This window comes from Lactuca sativa, chromosome 5 (genome assembly GCF_002870075.4).
Source record: "Lactuca sativa cultivar Salinas chromosome 5, Lsat_Salinas_v11, whole genome shotgun sequence".
Classification (NCBI taxonomy): domain Eukaryota; kingdom Viridiplantae; phylum Streptophyta; class Magnoliopsida; order Asterales; family Asteraceae; genus Lactuca; species Lactuca sativa.
This window is the reverse complement of record NC_056627.2, coordinates 23,339,763-23,359,226: the sequence shown is the minus strand read 5'-3', so window position 1 is coordinate 23,359,226 and position 19,464 is coordinate 23,339,763. Positions and strand designations below refer to the sequence as shown.

The 19,464-nt window shown below is 36.6% G+C and overlaps 2 protein-coding genes and 1 pseudogene across 2 annotated transcripts; 2 read left to right on the top strand and 1 right to left on the bottom strand.

Moving 5' to 3' along the window:
• Positions 1 to 247: 247 nt before the first annotated feature.
• LOC111906349 (uncharacterized) lies at positions 248 to 3,319 on the top strand. The gene is made up of 3 exons (XM_023902111.1): positions 248 to 418; positions 742 to 961; positions 1,503 to 3,319. Exons 1-3 carry the CDS (start codon positions 248 to 250, stop codon positions 3,317 to 3,319), a joined length of 2,208 nt encoding a protein of 735 aa, XP_023757879.1.
• Positions 3,320 to 3,341: 22 nt separating this feature from the next.
• LOC111906558 (uncharacterized) lies at positions 3,342 to 6,972 on the top strand. Its single transcript, XM_042901994.2, has 3 exons — positions 3,342 to 3,734; positions 3,812 to 6,260; positions 6,527 to 6,972. The coding sequence occupies exons 1-2, from the start codon at positions 3,342 to 3,344 to the stop codon at positions 6,251 to 6,253; spliced, it is 2,835 nt and encodes a 944-aa protein (XP_042757928.1). The 3' UTR covers positions 6,254 to 6,260; positions 6,527 to 6,972.
• Positions 6,973 to 8,646: 1,674 nt separating this feature from the next.
• On the bottom strand, positions 8,647 to 13,706 carry LOC111906339 (lon protease homolog 2, peroxisomal-like; annotated as a pseudogene).
• Positions 13,707 to 19,464: the final 5,758 nt, after the last annotated feature.

Below are 19,464 nucleotides of genomic sequence, written 5' to 3'. Positions count from 1 at the left end.
AAGTTACCAAAGTTCGCTAGTAAAAGCGGAGTTATTGGGAAAGAATCTGAAGAATCGGAATTGACAAAGACGTCGAATCAATTTATAGTCACCATCCCGCTCTTTTGTTGTCCCAATGATCTTCTCTTCCTTCCTCACCAATTTTCTCTCTATTGATCGATCTGGTTATTAACTATGCGTAGTTTGTTTGTGGTTTGAATACGGAGGAAGACGAATCGTGCATTGTTTTTTTTTTGGTTCACATACAATGGCGTCGACGACTACAGCGGCGAGGGAACATGTGAACGAAATCAGGAAGACGAAGTTCTCTATCGGCGGAAAGGCAAATCCGCTAACGGAGGATCTTCATCAGGCGGTTAAGAATCTGTCTGCCGAGCTTTACGCTAAGGACGTGCATTTTTTGATGGAACTTATACAGGTATATATTTGTTTCATTTCTTTGCTTTCTGTTATTATCTTAAAATAGTTCATGATGTTTTCGCATCACATTTTATGTTTCTGATCCGTAATTTCTCTCGGTAACTGCTCACGGTGGTTCATCGACCGTTTTCTTTTGGATTTTGAACCTGATCACTGGTCTGCTTTACTTCAATACTCTTCGAAATATTTTTGTCGTTTTTGTAGTTTCTGAAAAAAATAAACTATGTGTTAACTTGTTTAGATTTATGGTCTGTAAATTTGACGATGACCGACGATGCTTCGTGATTATAAGCTGTTATTTGGTTTAATGCTATTTCACAGAACGCTGAGGATAACGAGTATCCGGAAGGGGTTGTTCCATCCTTGGAATTCGTGATTACGTCCAATGACATAACAAACACCGGAGCTCCGGCGACGTTGTTAGTTTTCAACAACGAGAAAGGGTTTTCCGTAAAGAACATTGAGTCGATTTGTAGCGTGGGACGTTCTACTAAGAAAGGTCTCCGTAAGCGTGGTTACATTGGCGAAAAAGTAACCTCTGGTTTTTATTTAATTTCTATACTCATAATTTTGTCACGTGCATGCCTTAAATCTCATCCAAATGAATGTAACATCTATATATTATTAAAGAATGACTCTGCATATTAAATTAATCGATCTAAAGTTTTCCACAGAAAAAAGAATTTGAAAATTAGTCAAACGTATGTCATGCTGAAGCTCTTGTGCCTTTACATGATGATGTTCGTGTTTTAAAGATTTTGGATAAAGTAACTATTTTTTAAGGCTTATGTAGAAAAGATGTTGGTGTTTTTAACTTTAGAGACGTCAAACAATAAAGCTTGAACATTGATAGTGTGTTTTTAACAATAAAGTAACAATAACCTAAACTTTTTTCAACATGATTTACAGTTGAGGCTATTTTCATGTTATGAAAGAAGTTAATTTTGTACTGATGGTCTTGGAATGAATATTTGAAATAAAGATTATGGTGTTTCAAGGTTAACAGTAGCCTAAGTGTCCTAAAATGAAAATATTGTAGCACTGTCTTGTGTTGTGACACATTTTTATTTAATTTGTCACAGGAATTGGATTCAAAAGCGTGTTTTTGATAACGACTCAGCCTTATATTTTCAGTAATGGTTATCAGATAAGGTTTAACGAAAAACCTTGTGAGCATTGTAACGTTGGATATATTGTTCCTGAGTCGGTGGAGAAGGATCCAACACTATCTGCCATTCAAAGTGTATATGGTTCGTCTAAAACTCTGCCAACCACAACTCTGGTGTTGCCTCTAAAACCAGTGAAGGTCAAACCAGTCAAGGATCAGCTTTCAAGCATCCATCCTGAAGTTCTCTTGTTTCTTTCAAAAATAAGGCGGCTTTCTGTCAGGGAAGTCAATGAGAATCCTAAGCTTAACACTGTAAGTGCAATATCCATTTCCAGTGAGAAAAACTTTGTTACTTCAAAGAGCATGGATGCTGTTTCTTATACAGTTCATCTCACTGCTGATGAAACTGGTGATGTAATAGACACAGAATGTGGGTACTACATGTGGAAACAAAGGTTTCCTGTGAAGCCTGAAAGGAAAGTGGATGCTAGAATGGAGGTAGATGAGTGGACAATCACTCTCGCTTTTCCAAATGGGACAAGACTCAAAAGAGGGTCAAGTCTGCCTGGAATCTACTCCTTTCTACCAACAGAAACAATCACAAATTTTCCATTCATTATCCAAGCAGACTTCCTCTTGGCATCTTCAAGGGAAAATATCCTCTGGGACAACAAATGGAACCAGGGAATTCTTGATTGCATTCCCCTGGCTTTTCTAAATGCGTTTACCTCACTGGTGAAATCAACAGAAAATGCTCCTGTTTCCAGTCTCCCAAACATGTTTAGGTTCTTACCTGTCTACGAGTCATCTCATCCAAAACTGAACCATGTCAGGGATGCCATCAAAGCTAAGCTGATGAACGAGGCTATTGTCCCATGTGAGTCACACACTGAACAGAAGTTGTTTTGTAAACCCAATGAAGTTGGCAGGCTGAAGCCTGCTTTTTGGAGCATACTGAACAAGGCAAGGAGACAAGGTGTTAGTTTTTCTAATATTTCGTCTCATGGAGCGTATCTTCTGGCTTCTTCGTTTGATAAAAGTGATTACAATGTGATTCTGGATTTTTTGGAAATCAAACCTGTAAGCCATGAATGGTATGCCAAATGCATTGGGAGCTCGAGACTTGTATTGGGTGTCACAGAAGATGTTTATATACAGCTTCTGGTATTCATCGCAGAGAGTTGGGAGTCTTGTTTTCAAAATTCCAACATGAAGAATATACCACTGATAAAGTATATTGGGCGAGATGGAAAAGATGATGTATTTACGCCGGCCTCTGGTACAAACAAGCTTATGGCTGCAGATTCGGTTTGTATTTCCTGGTTGCATAACTGCAACACAGAGTTCAGAAACTCAATAGGTAATTTTTTTCTGCCTAAAGCCACACAAGAAGCCATACGATCATGTTCGCAGAAGTCAACACTAGTAAAATGGCTTAGAGATGAGATGAAAATGAAGTTTGTGACAGTTTGTGAATATGCCAAGCTTGTTAGTCATTCACTCAACAATGACCGCAAGCTGGTTGTTACTTATGCCCATTTCCTTCACAACTCTTTTAAAAAGGAGTATTTAGGGAAACATGAAGTTGAGGAGCTGTGTATTGATATACCCATAGTTGATAACTATGGGAATGTTACTAAAACAAGAAGTGGAGTTCTTGTACCTGCGAAAGGAAGCAGATGGGTGGAGTTGATTGGTTCAAATCCTTGGAGGCAGCATAATTATGTTGAGATGGGTGAAGATTATACACGTGGTGCTTGCTATTTTGGTATGGTGACATCTGGTGAATAGCTTGTTTCGTTTCTTCAAAAATATGTTGGAGCTTCTGATGTTCCTTATCTATCTCCTCCCAATGCTGCTTATTCCCACTCTCTCCTCTCCTCTCACAAAAAGAAATGCATTCTTGCTTTTAGAGTGGCTTCACAATTTAAGGACATCAAGGGATGGTTTACCAGATAGGTTTCTGTCCTCCATAGAAAATGGCAGTTGGTTGAAGATTTCTTTGAGTGGCAATCCTGGCTACCGCCCGCCATCAGAGTCGTTCATGCTAAAGTCATCTATCGGGAATCTTTTACAGAATGGATCGGTGCTTGTTGATATCCCATTGGTCGATGAAAAGTTTTATGGTGTTGAGTTGAAGAAATATGAGGATGAGTTGAAAAAAATCGGTGTTAGGTTTCAAGATACAGAAGCCTGTAATTTATTGGTAAGCGCCTCATGTCTCTTGCAGCCTCTTCACAGCTTACCAGAGACAATGTGCTTTCAATACTGAAATTCATTCAGTATCTTGGAGTGCATTATATCTCCACTCGGGAATTGATCGAAAGTATAAGAAAAGAAAAGTGGCTTAGGACATCTCGAGGTGTTATGACTCCTACCAGTTGTGTTCTGTTCAGCCAGGAATGGAATGCTGCTTCACAGATAAGTGATATTCCCTTCCTTGATCGTGATTATTATGGTTCAGAGATACTTTCTTTCAAGAAAGAGCTAGATCTTCTTGGTGTAGGTGTGAAGTTCAACGGGAATTATCAGCTTGTTTCAGACAAACTCAAGTCCTCATATTCACTCACCTCTCTGTCATCTGAAGCTTTGTTACTCATATTAAACTGTATAAAAAATCTGCCATCATCGGATAAGCTTGTGCAAGCGATTAAAAACAATAAGTGCTTGAAGACAAACTTGGGTCACAGATGCCCATCTGAATGTTTCTTGTCTAACCCTGAATCTGAATGGGGTTGCCTTCTTAAGGTCTTCGGATCATTCCCTGTTCTCGATGAAAAGTTTTACGGGAGGTCTATCTTTTCTATGTTGTACGAATTAAAGAAAATAGGTGTGATGGTGGATTTTGAGGATGCCAGCAAAGAATTTACACGTACTTTCAAGCAACAGGCTTCGCTATCTTCAATAAAAAAAGAACATGTCCTTTCGTTTCTGCAATGTTATGGAAAACTTAGGAAATTGAAAGTCAAATTTCCTTCGGAGCTCAAGAAGTGCATACGAGAAGAGAAATGGCTAAGAACAAGACTTGGCGACTACAGATCGCCAAATGAGTGCATTCTTTTTGGCAAAGATTGGGAACCAGTTATTCCAATCTCCTTGCTTCCCTTCATTGATGACAGCAACAACTTTTATGGCATTGGGATCCATGACTATCACGCTGAGCTGAAGGATTTGGGTGTGGTTACAGATTTCAAAGATGGTGCCAAGTTTGTTGCTTCTTGTCTTTTCTTACCTCAAGATTGCAGTAGCCTGACTGCATTGAATGCTTTTGCCTTGCTTGATTCTGTCAAGAAACTGAAGGAGAGCAGAACTGATTTTCCTGATGGATTTCTAGAAAAAGTTTCTAAAAAGAATTGGTTGAAAACTCATTTTGGCTACAGACATCCTGACGAGTGCTTGCTTTTCAATTCTTTCCATGATTCTTTCTTGAAGTGTAACGATGGTCCTTTTATCGATGAAGGATTCTATGGATCTCGCATTGTATCTTACAAAGATGAGCTCAATGCTTTAGGAGTTACCAATGATATAAACAAGGAATGCCAGTTGCTTGCTAGCTACCTCGAATGTCACTATAACTTTGAAACAATTTCCCGAATCTATAATTTCTTGTCTACATACAAGTGGGTCCCTGTCGATGAAGAAAATAAAAGGATATGGATCCCAAAAGGAACTGAAAATGGAGAGTGGGTGATGCCTCAAGCTTGTGTTCTTCACGACAAAAACAATCTTTTTGGTGAACAGCTGAAGGTTTTGGAAAATTGCAAATATGAGAACACAATTCTTGACTTCTTTGCCAAGACTTTCGATGTCAGAGTTCATCCCTCGGTTGAAGACTACTGTAAGCTCTGGAAGTCATGGGAAAGTTCAGAAGGGCGTCAAATCACACACAAAGAGTGTTGCGCCTTTTGGGAGTTTGTGGTGCGAAATTGGAGCCCAGGAACGGAAGATACCTTCAAAAACAACTTATCCAAACTCCCTGTTTTGGATCCTGCTTCCAATGTCATTTTTCTGTTTGACAAGTGTGACGTGTTCATTGGTGATGATCTTTTCTTGACGGATCTCTTTACAAAAACCTTCTCTCGTCCAATATTCGTATGGTTTCCTCAGCCAAGTCAGAAAACCCTAACCCGAGCCAAGCTTGTGGACATCTACACCAAACTTGGTGTCCGGATCTTGTCCGAATCTGCACACAAAAACATATCTGATGTTGATCATGCTGGATTCGAGCCGGTCAATTTGAAAGAAAAGATCAACAAAAAGGGTTTGTTTAAACTCATTCTTTCCTTTCTTGCTGATCCTAATCTGAAAATCGAGCCGGAGAAGAGACATGAAGCTGTTAGCCGTGTGCTTGCAATCGAAGCTTTTGAGACACCGGAAAAGATGTCGGTCAGATACAGCTTAACTTTTTCATGTGGAGAAATTGTGGATGTGGAGCCCAGGAGAATGATCCATTGGGACAAACAGCTGTCTAAATTATATATGCAGAAGATGGAGAGATCTTCTGGTCATAAGAATGTTATTGAATACGCTTCTCATTTTGCTGAAGAAATAGCAGAGGGAGTTCTGTGGGATAATGAAGAGCTTGTTCCAGATCTGTGTGAGCTCATAAGGCTGGGGTTTTTGTTGGAGTTTGATGAGGAAGCAGTTGAGTTCCTCATGAAGATCAAGAATCTGCAGATCTTTTTGGAGGATCACGACTACCTTACTTCCACCTTCTCATCTTAATTATAAGGTATGCGTCAGTCATATAATTTGTTGCTTCACATGCATTTATTTATCTTATTTCCTCATTTTGCTATTTGTTTGTATTTTCTAACATGTATTTGTATTTTGCTTTCGTATTGTTAAGTGAAGCATTCTACTTTAAACATTTTATCTATGGTATCTAGCTAGCAACTGATTGCATGATAAACAAATAACTTTCTACCACTTGGTTGATGTGGATGCCAACTCAAGATGGTGTTATTTATTTATTTACATTTTGTGTTTTGGATGCAGGAGAAACTTGATAAATCAGAGAGTTATGGCGGTGGAGGTTTGTTTAAAGTGGCAGAAACTTAATTGATAAAGCTTTTTTTTTGGTATAGTATCATCTAGTGCCACAATCTCCAATATTTCCCTTATTTTACATTTCTAAGTTTGGTTTAATTGTTTTTAATGAATGTTATGGAACAAATGGTTATCTATGTTTGTAGTCTTTGACCTTTTCAAACAAATCAAGTTTTATGTCGCCCAAAAGTCATTCATAAACATCAAGTATGACTGTATGGTTGTCGTTTTTTATCCTCGTAATATTGTCTATGGCCAATAGGCCATCATAACTAAATGTAAAAGCTCCCTAGTTCGAGGTAAGGGAGTTAAACTAAATGTAAAAGCTCCCCTAAAGTTGATACAAAACAACAATTGTTTGTCAGTTAAAAAAAATAATAGTCTTATTCTCATCGTGAATATAAGTGAACTTTATATTAAAGTAGTGCTAGTTTTTGTAACATTGTAATATACAAAAAATATTTCATCTTTATACCAAACAAATGATTTTAAGGTCACATGGCATTACCCAACATTTAATGGGCATGAATGTTGACATGGATGAAGGCATAGCATGACAACATAATGTCCACACCCCTCTGCACGAGGTCCCCAAAAATAAATGCTCGGTTGTTCTTGAAATGTTTGAAATGAGGGTATTTTCTTGGAAATTTTTATGAAATTTTGATAAGGAAAAAAATGGCAATGATTTGGGGTAAAAAGTTGAAAGGTTAAAAACTTAGCATGCCATGTAGCCTAAGTAGGTCTGACAATGGGGTGGGTTTGGAGCGAATCAACCTTGATTCAAACCCCGTTTTAACAAATTTCAAAATTGAATCCAAACTCAACAAATTTCAAAATCGAATCCAAATTCACTCCGTAACCCGTAGGGTTTTGAATAATCAAACACATATTCTTATCAACCGAATCAACAGATATCCAAACCCGCTCCATAGCCCGTAGGTTTTTTGAATAATCAAACAAAAATGTTTATTTAGAGAACACATTACATACTCGAGAACTTTCGATTGGAATTAAGTTCACTATTATAGTAACTTCCGATTGATTTTTAAATGTCTAATACGGTGATAGAGAATAGCAATTGCAAACTTTCTTCTGGTTGATAATGAATTTGTTGATTTATAATTGAAATTAGTGATTGCTTGATGAAATATTAATGAAATGATACCTTGATTCTTGTAAATAGACCATCTAGAAGTTGACTCCAAAAATAGTTTGACCTTTGGCTTTTCCCCTTGGGACTTTCGATTAAAATTAAACTTTAGACATGATAAAATATAGACATATATTTCTAAAATTTATACATGGCGGGTTATAAACGGATCGAATCAGTGATGATTCATACCCGACCATTTTAATAAAAAGATTAGCGGGTACGGTCGTTAACGGGTAAACGAATCAAAAACTATGCTCCAAACTCATATATTTTTTTAAGGGTTTGGATCGGATCAGGCCTAAGCCTAAGGCTTGGACATGTAACATGTGTATCCCAATTCTATATACACTTGGGGTTTGGACATGTCTCTCTATTTAGGTCTAGTAGACTATCGAATTTAAAAAGTTTGTCATTTTAGCCAACAAAACATCGAAAAAACTTATTTGAGCTATAAAACCACGTGCTTGTTTCGACCAAATCGCATTAGTGATAATAAAAATGATAATTTTAACCCCTATGATTTTCATTTCATTTTCAGTTTTTTTTCAAGAATCACTAAATGGAATTGAACTGGTGCTTAATTTAAACTTAAATGAATTTATATATTTTGATTATTATTTGTATCATACAAGTTTGTTCGATAAAGTGACATCCATATAAAGCTCATGGGGTGATTTGAGTTTGAAAAAAAAAATGTAAACGTTTACTATAGCTAGTATAGTCACTTAACTTTTAAAACCATATCAACTACACCAATGTGACTTGTTGACTTGATATAGTAAGTTATTAGATTATCTAACTTTTTTTAAGTTTGCTTCTAGTTTTAATTTTAATTATGAAACTAAAGTGAAATTAGTTGCTTCTTTGGCGCTGTGTTTGTTTTTTTTTTTTTTCCTTATTTCAAGTTGTACCAAATGGTAGAACATAATATAATACTAATCAAAATATATTACATTAATTTGATCTGAAATGTTATATAGCTTATAAAAGTAAAAATTTCAAATCTATTTTTGTAAAAAAAAATGTAAAAAAATCACCTATAATCCATCAATAAGGCGACCAGGTATGCTTCCAATGTATGTCCTTCTATGGCCTCTAATGTCAGCTTCATCTTTTACACCACCAAGAGATATTCTTATGAACTTCCTCCCAAGAGCAGTAGCAATTGATGACGCCTATGATGTTTTCCTGACACCTGGCGGGCCTACAAAGCATAATATCGGACTTTTTGCATTCGGTTTCAGCTACAATTCAAGAAATTCATCACAACATGGCAATGGAATGGAATGAACGACTCCATTCCTACCATGATTCCATCATTCCAAATTAAATGTTTTTCTAACCTCGCGAACTGTCGGATATTCAATAATCATTTGTTCGACTTTGACTAAGCCATAGTGGTCACCATCAAGCCTTTTTTTTGCAGCTTTTAGGTCCAACCCAGCTTCTTCAATGGCTGTATGCCATGGCAAATCAGCAAGAAGTTTAAGCTAAACACGTGAGCTGTTATACCCTGGTTGCTGAGGTTGCATTTATTTTCAATCTCCTGATTTAACATTTTATATAAATATTAAAATAAAAAAAATCATATTTATTTGTCAATATTTTAAAGAAACAACAACAATACGTAATATCCCATAATGAGGTAAGACACAATCACAATCGGAAAATGTTCTTGAGTAAATCTGATTTTTTCCATTTTGGTCCTAATTTGAGGTTTTTGTCATGTTTTTGCTTCCTATTCCAAGTAACATGACTAGATTTTTGGGAAAAAAATATTGCAAAAATCACTATAACCAATGGCCTAAAATATTCATTTTACTTGGATGAATAGGTACAAAAAACGTTTCAAGAACCATAAATAAGGACCGAAACTGCAAAAAAAAAAAAAAGGACCAAAATTGCGAAAATCAACTATACCTTAATCCCCTTTGTGCATATTTCCAAACATTTGGATGCATTCCACCATCTTACATCTTTCTTTCAAGGGCAGCCACATCATCATCTTCATCATCATTATCTCCAAGCTCTTCTTTAATAGCCCTCATCTGGTTTACAATCAAGAAAAAGTTTATATTAATAAAAAACATAAAAATAAAATCCAAAAACATACATGTTGGCGTAAAAGATATTCCTTCTGTGTTTTTGACAGCTATCATTCAACCTTTTGTGTAATCTTTTCTGTCACACGAATAGACTGATACACGTAATAATTTCATCAATTTCTTCTATAAATTGCAAAGTTTCTAAATATAAAATTATAAGGTTTTTTTTTTACCTCTAAATGTCTATCAACTAATTTTGTGGCTTTTGAAGCCTTACTTTTACATCAACTGAATCTAACATAGCCAGTTGTTCTTCAAAGCTTATCTCAAAGCTTGCAACAAATATATCTGCGAGTTTGTGCACGGGGACAATTTTCAAGAAGAACTTTATAGCCCTGTCAAAAATACCTGTTACCCGAATTACCCACCCGATTTTTTCGGGTATCGGGTTAATTTTTTCGGGTAAGTGGGTAACCCGAATTTTTTTCGGGTCGGGTAAAGGGTAAGTTGTTTGGGTTTCGGGTATACCCGATTACCCAAAATATATATAAGAAATAAAGTCCCTTTATGAGTTTATCTAACTCTCCCAAATCCCAATTTCCCTCGTTGAGGCTCGTTCTATTTTTCCCACGTCAAAAAACCTTTGTACCTCGTCCGCTCTTCGTTAGTATTCGTCATCAATGGATGACTATATTGAAGTAGAAGATGAGACGATTGAAGTTGACAACCCGACCAATGATCAAGTTCCACAAGAAAAAGAGAAAAAAAAAATAAAGAATTCAACCCAAGATTGAAAGTTTGGAAAGAATACTTGACATCTCAAATATTATTGAGTAAAAAATCTCAATGCTCAAAGTTTAGCATGACATACTTATTTCATTACATTTATTTTTAGGTGCCCTTAAAAAATTAAAAATCGGGTAATACTCGGATTATCCTTACCCGACCCATTACCCGAATTTAATTTGGGTAGGGTAACAGGTAAATTTTTTTATATGAAAAACCCGAATTACCCGAAACCTGAAAATTTTACCCAATCAACACCCCTAGAACTTTAGTTCTCCCTCCAGTTTTTTGTTTCAAAAAATGAAATTTTGAAAAAAAAAATTGTTACAATATTACTTTTAATAAAATAAGAATGAAAATAGTCACTGTTTATACATGTTCAAGAACAGAAATAAGCTCCATGGCAATTTGTATAAACTGTGTAGACAATACTATGAAGTCTGTGTCTTGTTCTACTTGCTTCATTTCTAATTAAGATTAGAGAATGTAGCAACTCATCATCTTGAAAGACCCTAAATGATATAAACTTTGAAATTTAACATATTTATACTCCATTTCATGTTTATTCAATAGTTGAATAACTCAATTACTAATGATGAAAACTTCAACTCATTGGCATAATGCTTCTTCAATCTTCATGCATGAATGGATAAATGATGTTGTTGTATAAACAAATATTGTTTTTTTTTACAGGATGAACTGTTTGAATATGAAAAAATGACCACTCTACCTTTTTGTATAGACAAAGTTGTTTTGTTTTTGGATTGAATGAACTGTTTGACTTAGGAGATTCTTCCATTTTCTCAAGTGTGGCATCAATTTCTCAAAACTTTTCACTTTATTCAAATACCATGAAATCCATAAAGTAAACTTGGTGAATGTGAATCTACATAGAAATTGAAAAGGAATAATGTGGTTTTGATGGTATACCAGCCTCTGTCATATCAATAGGAGAAATTCTTCCAGTAGTGTAAGTTCCTCTTGTGTTAAGCTCCTCAACACTAAATCTGCTCAATCCTTCAAGAACAACTATGTAAGTAACCCTACCACTTGGTTTCTCAACTCCTCTTGATAGATGTAATTCACGAGCAACAACACCCCTAACATCAAACATAAAGTCATAAATACAAATAATTTTATCATAAATTGCTTATAAAAATTGCTATATTAACAAAATATACCTTGTATGGCAATTGGGTTCTTATTGACTTTTCCCATCAAGTTTGTGAGAATCTGATAAACCTTGTTGATTCTTAGAGCTTATATCACCCAAATCAGCCCCTATACACTCAACAGGATCAATGTTAAATAGGGTCAATGTTACTTTCTATATATGTGTATATTCCCTATCCTATATATATATATATATATATATATATATATATATATATATATATATATATATATATAGGATAGGGAATATATATTACAACCCTACCTAAGCATAGGTACTAAACCTATAAAATATGTTGTTTTAACATAGTAAATATACAAGATTTGTTTTTCACTTGATAAATATATCATCCTCGTTAACATTTCTTTCCTTCATCATCATTTTACCATCCATATTTTATTTCCTCAATTATCGTTTATTACTTCACCCCAGTGAATATTACTTTTATTCGCTGTCAGAAACATCTAAGATAATCAATATTTTTGCTTTCTTATCATAACTATTGCGTCGATCTTGAATCTACATCTTCAATTGTTAATTGTGAATCCCCTAATCGCAATCTTTATATAGTAAATCAACATATTTTCGTAAGGTTTAGTACCTAAGCTTAGGTGGGGCTGTAATGTATATTCACTTTTTCCATATATATATATATATATATATATATATATATATATATATATATATATATATATATATATATATATATATATATCTTTTGGAGATGTATCTTGATGACATGTATATTGATGACATGGGAATCCGATATAGTTTTTATAATGATCATTTATTAAAGAATGACTATGGTTCTCAAATGATTGAAGAATAGGATAGTGACCCTAACAAAATTATCAGGCGTTACAGTATGTTCCATTGTAAAATCCCGCCAACAATACATACCATTCAAAACATCAAATAAACAATTAACATCTACATCTTATTCGATCAATTTCAGCAAAAACCAAAACAGGAATTAACATAACTTTTTCTAACATCTTTATTCTTTAACGCCTCACGTAACCACTACATCACTGCTCTTCGAAAATGAAACTTATAGGGTTGATATTCATATCAAAGCAAGCACTAACAAACTGAAAAAGGTAATATGAGGGAAAATGTTATAATGGACTTCCATTTTCAGAAGACAGAATACCAGATTATTATATTAGACATGCCTCTACAGTTTCAGCAAAGCAATCTCTATTCTCATCTCGCAATCAAAAAAACTATAGTTTTGTTTCAGGTGAATATTTTAATGGATCCAAAAGAGTAATTCACTTAACAACTTGTGAGAAAGAAGTCTTAAAAAAACTCTAGATAGGAGGGAGGTATGTGTAACTATGAATACATGAGACATAACTACCAATACCATATGTGTCATGTTCATTAACTATAACTCATTTCTTAGGTCAAGTCTCGCAACTAAGACTCCCTTCCTCTCGCCTGACAGTTGCTACAACAAAAATCGACAATCAATATACAAATTAAGATAAAAATCTACTACCTGTGACAAAAAGAAAAAAGATGGTTTCTTTTCATAATAGAACAATCAATATACATACATGTAACCCCATTTGTTGCCATAGCAAGAGACAAGCTAGATAAAATGTCAACACCAAAATTCAGGGTTTGTAGTACACGAGCTTCTACGAACTGATGCAAGTCAGAAATTGAATCCTTAAATCGAAATTTAAAGCTCGATTAAAAATCGAAATCAATACGTTTAATCTGCAAACAACAAACAACAAAAAACCCACATAAATCATTGAACAAAAAAGGCAGGTATTTAGGAACGACAGCAACTCCTTGGGTTGCTCGAAAACCCTGGTGGTGGTATACGCCTCACTTGCTGTTGAGAAGAAGCTCCATTTGATCAACGCCCTCCACAGTTGACAACACCGTCGTCGATGTTGTTGACAAACGGCTATTCAGCTGTGATGAGGTCGACGACGATATGTTGTCAATCATAAAACGATTTCTTCTGTGACCCTCTCCAACGTATAGAAAAAGACGAAAAAAGAAACACCAAGAATTTGAAAATCAAAAATCATAAAAAGTGAATTCAGATTTTAGGTGAAAGCCTAAATAAAAAACACGGAAGTGATTTTCAATGAGACGAGGCTCAGAAAAAGGGGATGAAAGACAGTATGGTTGCAAACACCGGTTGCATAGTCTAATCGGATATGCCTTCCGAGTTGCCTTGACAAAATATGACCTTCAAGTTCACCCATGGTCGACGGTGCAAATTGTTTTCACAAACAAATATCATCATCGCCTCTATCTTTGTAAAGAACAATCAAAATACGACATTTGCAAGACAAAAGTGCCGACATGAGATTGTATAAGACAAATTACAACACATACCTAAAGAAGAAACAAAGACGGCGAAGAGCAGAGGAAGAGAGACGCGGAGGCGAAATAGAAACACAAAGAAGCGAAGAGGAAGGAAGAGTAAAGAAGAAAGGGGAAAAATTAAATAAAATAGAAACGAACCGTATTGGAGAAGAATGGCGGCAACTGGGTGTGAGGAAGAGAAGATAAGGATGACAAATTATACGGCTGTCTATGCGAAAAAATGAAAAGTAGAAGTTTCAGTGGCAAAATAAGAAAGGCAAAAACTTCCGTGCGAAAATAAGAAAGAGGGAAAGGTAACAGTAGCTAACATTTTGAGAATTAATAGTATATATAATGGTCCCGATCTGTTTCCACAAATTTGCCCTATTTTTTTTTTAATTTTTACAACTTCATTTTTGAATTTCAAAAGTGTTTTTTACAACTTGGTTTTAACTATGGCTTTACAACTTTTATTCTTTATAACTTCGTACATATTTTTTACTTTGGTTTTAAATGGTGCTATTATGTTGTACCAATTTATTATTTCAAATCATAAAACTTACTCTCTCTCCATCAGTCATCCTATCAAGTTGCATGGATGAAGGCAAACCAAAAGGATCATGCTACTATCAAATCAAGTACATACCAATTATAGGTATGGGCTTAGACACCAAATCCAAAAGAAGCGAGCCTCCACCAATCCTTCGCTCCGGACCTCAAAAGGTTCAGAGCGCACGTCACCTTCTGGTCAGCAAGGTATGAACAACTGAAGAAGCATCCCTCCACATCAGATACCCACTTCATAGCTATGATCGGGTCTTGGACTCCATCAAAAGTCGGGGGCTTCATATTATCGAAGTCCCGATACTGAAAGACCCGCCATGTCCCAACACATGCAGCCGCCACAGCTGTGGAGGCTGTATTTTAAGGATTTGGGTTTAAATTGGGAATGTTTTAAGGATTGAGAGTGAGAGAGTTATTAGGAACGTAGGGCTTCTCGCCACCTTTTCATGGATATAAGGTTCGTTGGAAACGGACCTCGGATGAGGAAGTTATGGCACTTTGAAGTTATTGACAACTTTGGTCTCTTATGGAGATAAGTGGCAAGGTAGTCCCATGCATGCAAGGAATGCATGCACGTGTTTGGCTGGGTACATCCAACATATAAGGTTATCTGTTCACGGGTGATTTGTGAGTACGTCGGGCGTACTCCCTTCAGACTAAAACCCTAATTTTTAGGGTTGAGCACTATATAAAGAACGTTATAACCTTAAAGATCAGCCATCCTCTCACCCTTAGACAGCTTTCACGAAACTCTAATCCATCCTTGTGTATTCTTGGAGCTTAGAAGGTCATTAGAAGATTATTTTGGTGCTTTTGAAGAAGGTGTTCACTCTTGAAGATTCATTGAAGATAGATCTTTTAGATCCAAAACCTCATCAGCATTTGACTTTCATTTGAGGTATAAAGTCTTAAACTTGGTGATTATTTCCTTAGATCTCTTGTGTTGGGTTTTGGACCTTTTTGGTCCCAAGGATGAAGCTTTATGGTTCAAATCCGTTTCCTAAGCTTAGGGTTGCCACCATTGGTGCTATTTCAATCCTTATGACAGAAAGTTGCCATCTTGAAGGTCTTGATGTGTTCATGCATGAGTTAAAGTCATTTTCATGGAAGTAGATTGCTATACTTCGAGTTTGGGTTCATTTGGGTCGTGTAAAGTCTCCAAGTCAGCGACTTTATGGATTAAGACATTGAAGAGGACTTGGATCTGTGATTTTAACCTCTAGAATAAAGTATTGAGTGCTTAATGGTATAAGTGGCTTAACAGAGCAGTATGCTGGGCGTACAAGCATGTACATACAACGTACAATCGAGTACACCCCACATACTCATGTAATGGGCTAGGTTTTGTTTTAGGCCTCGGTTTGGGTCATTCCTTGGACTTCTTTACTTTGGGCCTTGGTGGACCATCAGAAATCAGATATTTTTGGGCTAAGAATATATGTGGGCTTAAAGTGAAGGCCCATTTGAGGATTTGGGCCCAATTTGGAAAATTGGGCCATTAGTGGTCTTTTATGGATTTTACAGTTTTGGGCCTTATCGGTTTTGGGTTGGGACTTAGTTATGAATCTTGTTGGGCCAGGGGTAAAATGGTCAATATACCCCCAAGTATGGATTATGGATCATGGTTTGGGACCTAATTGCTAATTGGGCGATATTTTGGTATTGATAGCTCGAGGAGTTATCAGGACAACAGCTAAGGATTTCTTGCAGGGAGTTTCAACATTTGAGGTGAGTCTCCTCATTGTTTGTATGGGTCGAAGGCACCAATGTCGAATAACCCCTCGCTGTTAGCTGGTAGATCCTCGAACTGTTGATCACTCGACTCCCCAAGCTATCAATTACCAAAATGTCACTTAGACCAAAATACCCTCCAAAAGTCAAACTAAGTCAACCATGGTCAAAGTCAAATTCAACGCTCCGAGTTGACTCAACTCGCCGAGTTGCTCCCTTAACTCGTCGAGTGCTAAAACACCGAACACTGAAATTGTGAACTAACTCGTCGATTCAGCCCCTGACTCGCCGAGTTCTGTGGCTACTCCTGGTCCCCATTTGTCGAATCTACTCGTCGAGGCAGTCCTCATACTCGTCGAGTCCTCGCATGAACAGGAAATAGGACAGCTCACTTCGACTCGTCGAGTCCCTCCCTGGACTCGTCGTGTCCCTCAGTCTGTTGGGCTATCTTAATGGATTAAGCCACTATTCTACAGATCCAAGCTCCAAACTTCGAAGATACACTGGAAATGACCTTGGAAGGGTAAAGTTTCTAACTTTACCCGTTAATACCCTCACTTAATGGGTTTTGTGACATCCCCATTTTCACGGCCAGAAAAGACCGATTTTGTTTATGATTTATAAAAATCAGAGTACCTCTTTTAATGAAAACTTTGCGGAATTTGTTCCCATAAAAACATGATAAATACGTTATCAAATCATTTCCGAAGAAATGTATTATATTCATTTTAAAACATTGGGATGTCATCTTCAATACAAAAACATAAGCATAAACAGAACTTACATTCATTATCACTAGTGATTTATATTTCCTTAATCTCTCAGTGTAATGTTGATGGGTTTTAGCCATAAGAACTTTCCTATGTGCGCATGCAAAACCCTAATGCTTGGATCTAGGCTTTCTAATTAAACATGCTTTGAATCCAAGACTTCTAATGGCTAATTAGGTTAAATAACAACATTGAAACAGATCTAGAACCATACCTTTGAATTCCTTGTTGATCTTGTTGTCTTGGAGCTTCTAGAGTCACAAATGTCACTCCTCTAATGGCTTACAAACACCAATAGCAAGGAAGATGATTTAGGAGAGAGGAGAGGGGAGGAAATCGGCCAAGGTTCTCTTGCTTTAGGAGAGGTGCTGATTTCCTTATGCCATAGGGTCTATGACAGTTTATACCCTTTTATTTAATTAATCTCTTTAAGTCACCAAATTAATTCTAATTAATTCTATGACTTATATTAATCAAATAACAATATATTATACTTTATATTATTCTCATAATATATTAATAATATTTACTCTCTCTTAATAAATCATCCTATCAAGTTGCTATGGTGAAGGCAACCCAAAAGGACCATGCACAACCGGGTCAAATACTTGCCAAATATAGTTGAAGCCTTAGACACTATTCCAACAGTCTCCCACTTGGATAAGTCTAGTAACTATATGCACAAGTACAATTCGGTTTGATTAAATAGATATACATATCTACTATAATCATCGGTAAAAGTCACGTAGAAGCAGTTCCCATCCTTCGTGGTTGATCTAAACGGTCCACATACATCGGTATGTATTAGGTCCAATAGACCCTCACCCCTTTCACACGTACTCGTGAAGGGTGATTTAGTCATCTTTCCAAGTAAACAAGACTCGCATGTGTCATCTTCCCTAAGGTCGAATGACTCCAACACTCCATCCTTTTGGAGTTGGGCTATGCGTTTCTTGTTGACATGTCCAAGACGACAATGCCACAAGGATGCTTTATCCATACTAGTGGAAGAATCTATATTCAAAACATCATTTCCTAAGTTATCAACAATCATAACAGTTTCATATATTCCATTACATGGTATAGCTTCAAAGTAAAAGACACCATTTAGATAAGCCAAAATAGAACCATTCTCATTATTAAAAGAAAATCTAAATCCTTGTCTATATAAACCATGAAATGAAATGATGTTTCTAGCCATTTCTGGCGAATAGCAACAATTGTTCAAATCTAAACACAAATTATTCCTAAGCACTAAAGAATACACTCCAATCTTGGTCACAGGCGATGATCTTCTGTTCCCCATGATTAGATTGATCCTTCCTTGCTCCACATCCCTACTTCTTCTTAGTCCCTGCACATTAGAACAAATGTGGTAACCACAACCGGTATCAAGAACCCAAGAAATAGCATGATTAGAATCGTTAGATTTAATTGTGTATATACCTACGAAAGATGGCTTGATCTTTCCTTCTTTGATTGCTTGCAGGTACTCTGGGCAGCTTCTCTTCCAATGTCCTATCTTGTGGCAGTGGTGGTACTCTGCCTCCTTCGGGTTAGGACAGGGCTTAGCGGGATCAACTTTGGTCCCACTAGAAGAGGCACCATCTCGGGCTTTAACCTTGCGATAGTTCTTCGATGAAGCTTTCCTCTTCTTTCCCTTTCCTTGACCAATAGCCAAGACAGGAGCAGTAGGCGGATTGGGAGTTGGTGCAACAGACTTGTCTTTGAAGTTGCTCTCAGCAACCCTCAAAAGACCTTGGAGTTTGCTTAGGGTGACCTCTTCTTTGTTCATGTGGTAGGTCATCCTAAATTGGTTGTACATCGGAGGCAAAGAGTGAAGCACCATGTCGATCGCCAAGTCTTCCCCAAAGTCAACATTTAACTTGCGAAGGCGGTCGACATACCTTTGCATCTTTTGCAAGTGCACGGTAAGAGATTTTCCATGACCCACCTTAGCGGAAATCATGTTGGTGAAAATCTCATAACGCTCTTGTCTCGCGTTCTGGTGGTATCTCTCCAATAAGTCTTGGTGCATCTCGTACGGGTACATGTCCTCGTAGGACTTTTGGAATTCGGAGTTCATGGTGGCAATCATGATGCAATGTACCTTCGCTGCATCTCGCTCATGAGTTTCAAAAGCGGTGATTTCGGCCGGAGTAGCGATTTCGGGGTTGATCTTTTCAAGCTTCTCATCAAGGACATACTCCTTATCCTCATAGCGAGCAATGGTGCGAATGTATCTTATCCATTCGCTAAAGTTCGTTCCATCGAAGGTGACCTTTTGGCAAAGGCTCATCAACGTGAAAGAACTAGCAGCAGCGTTG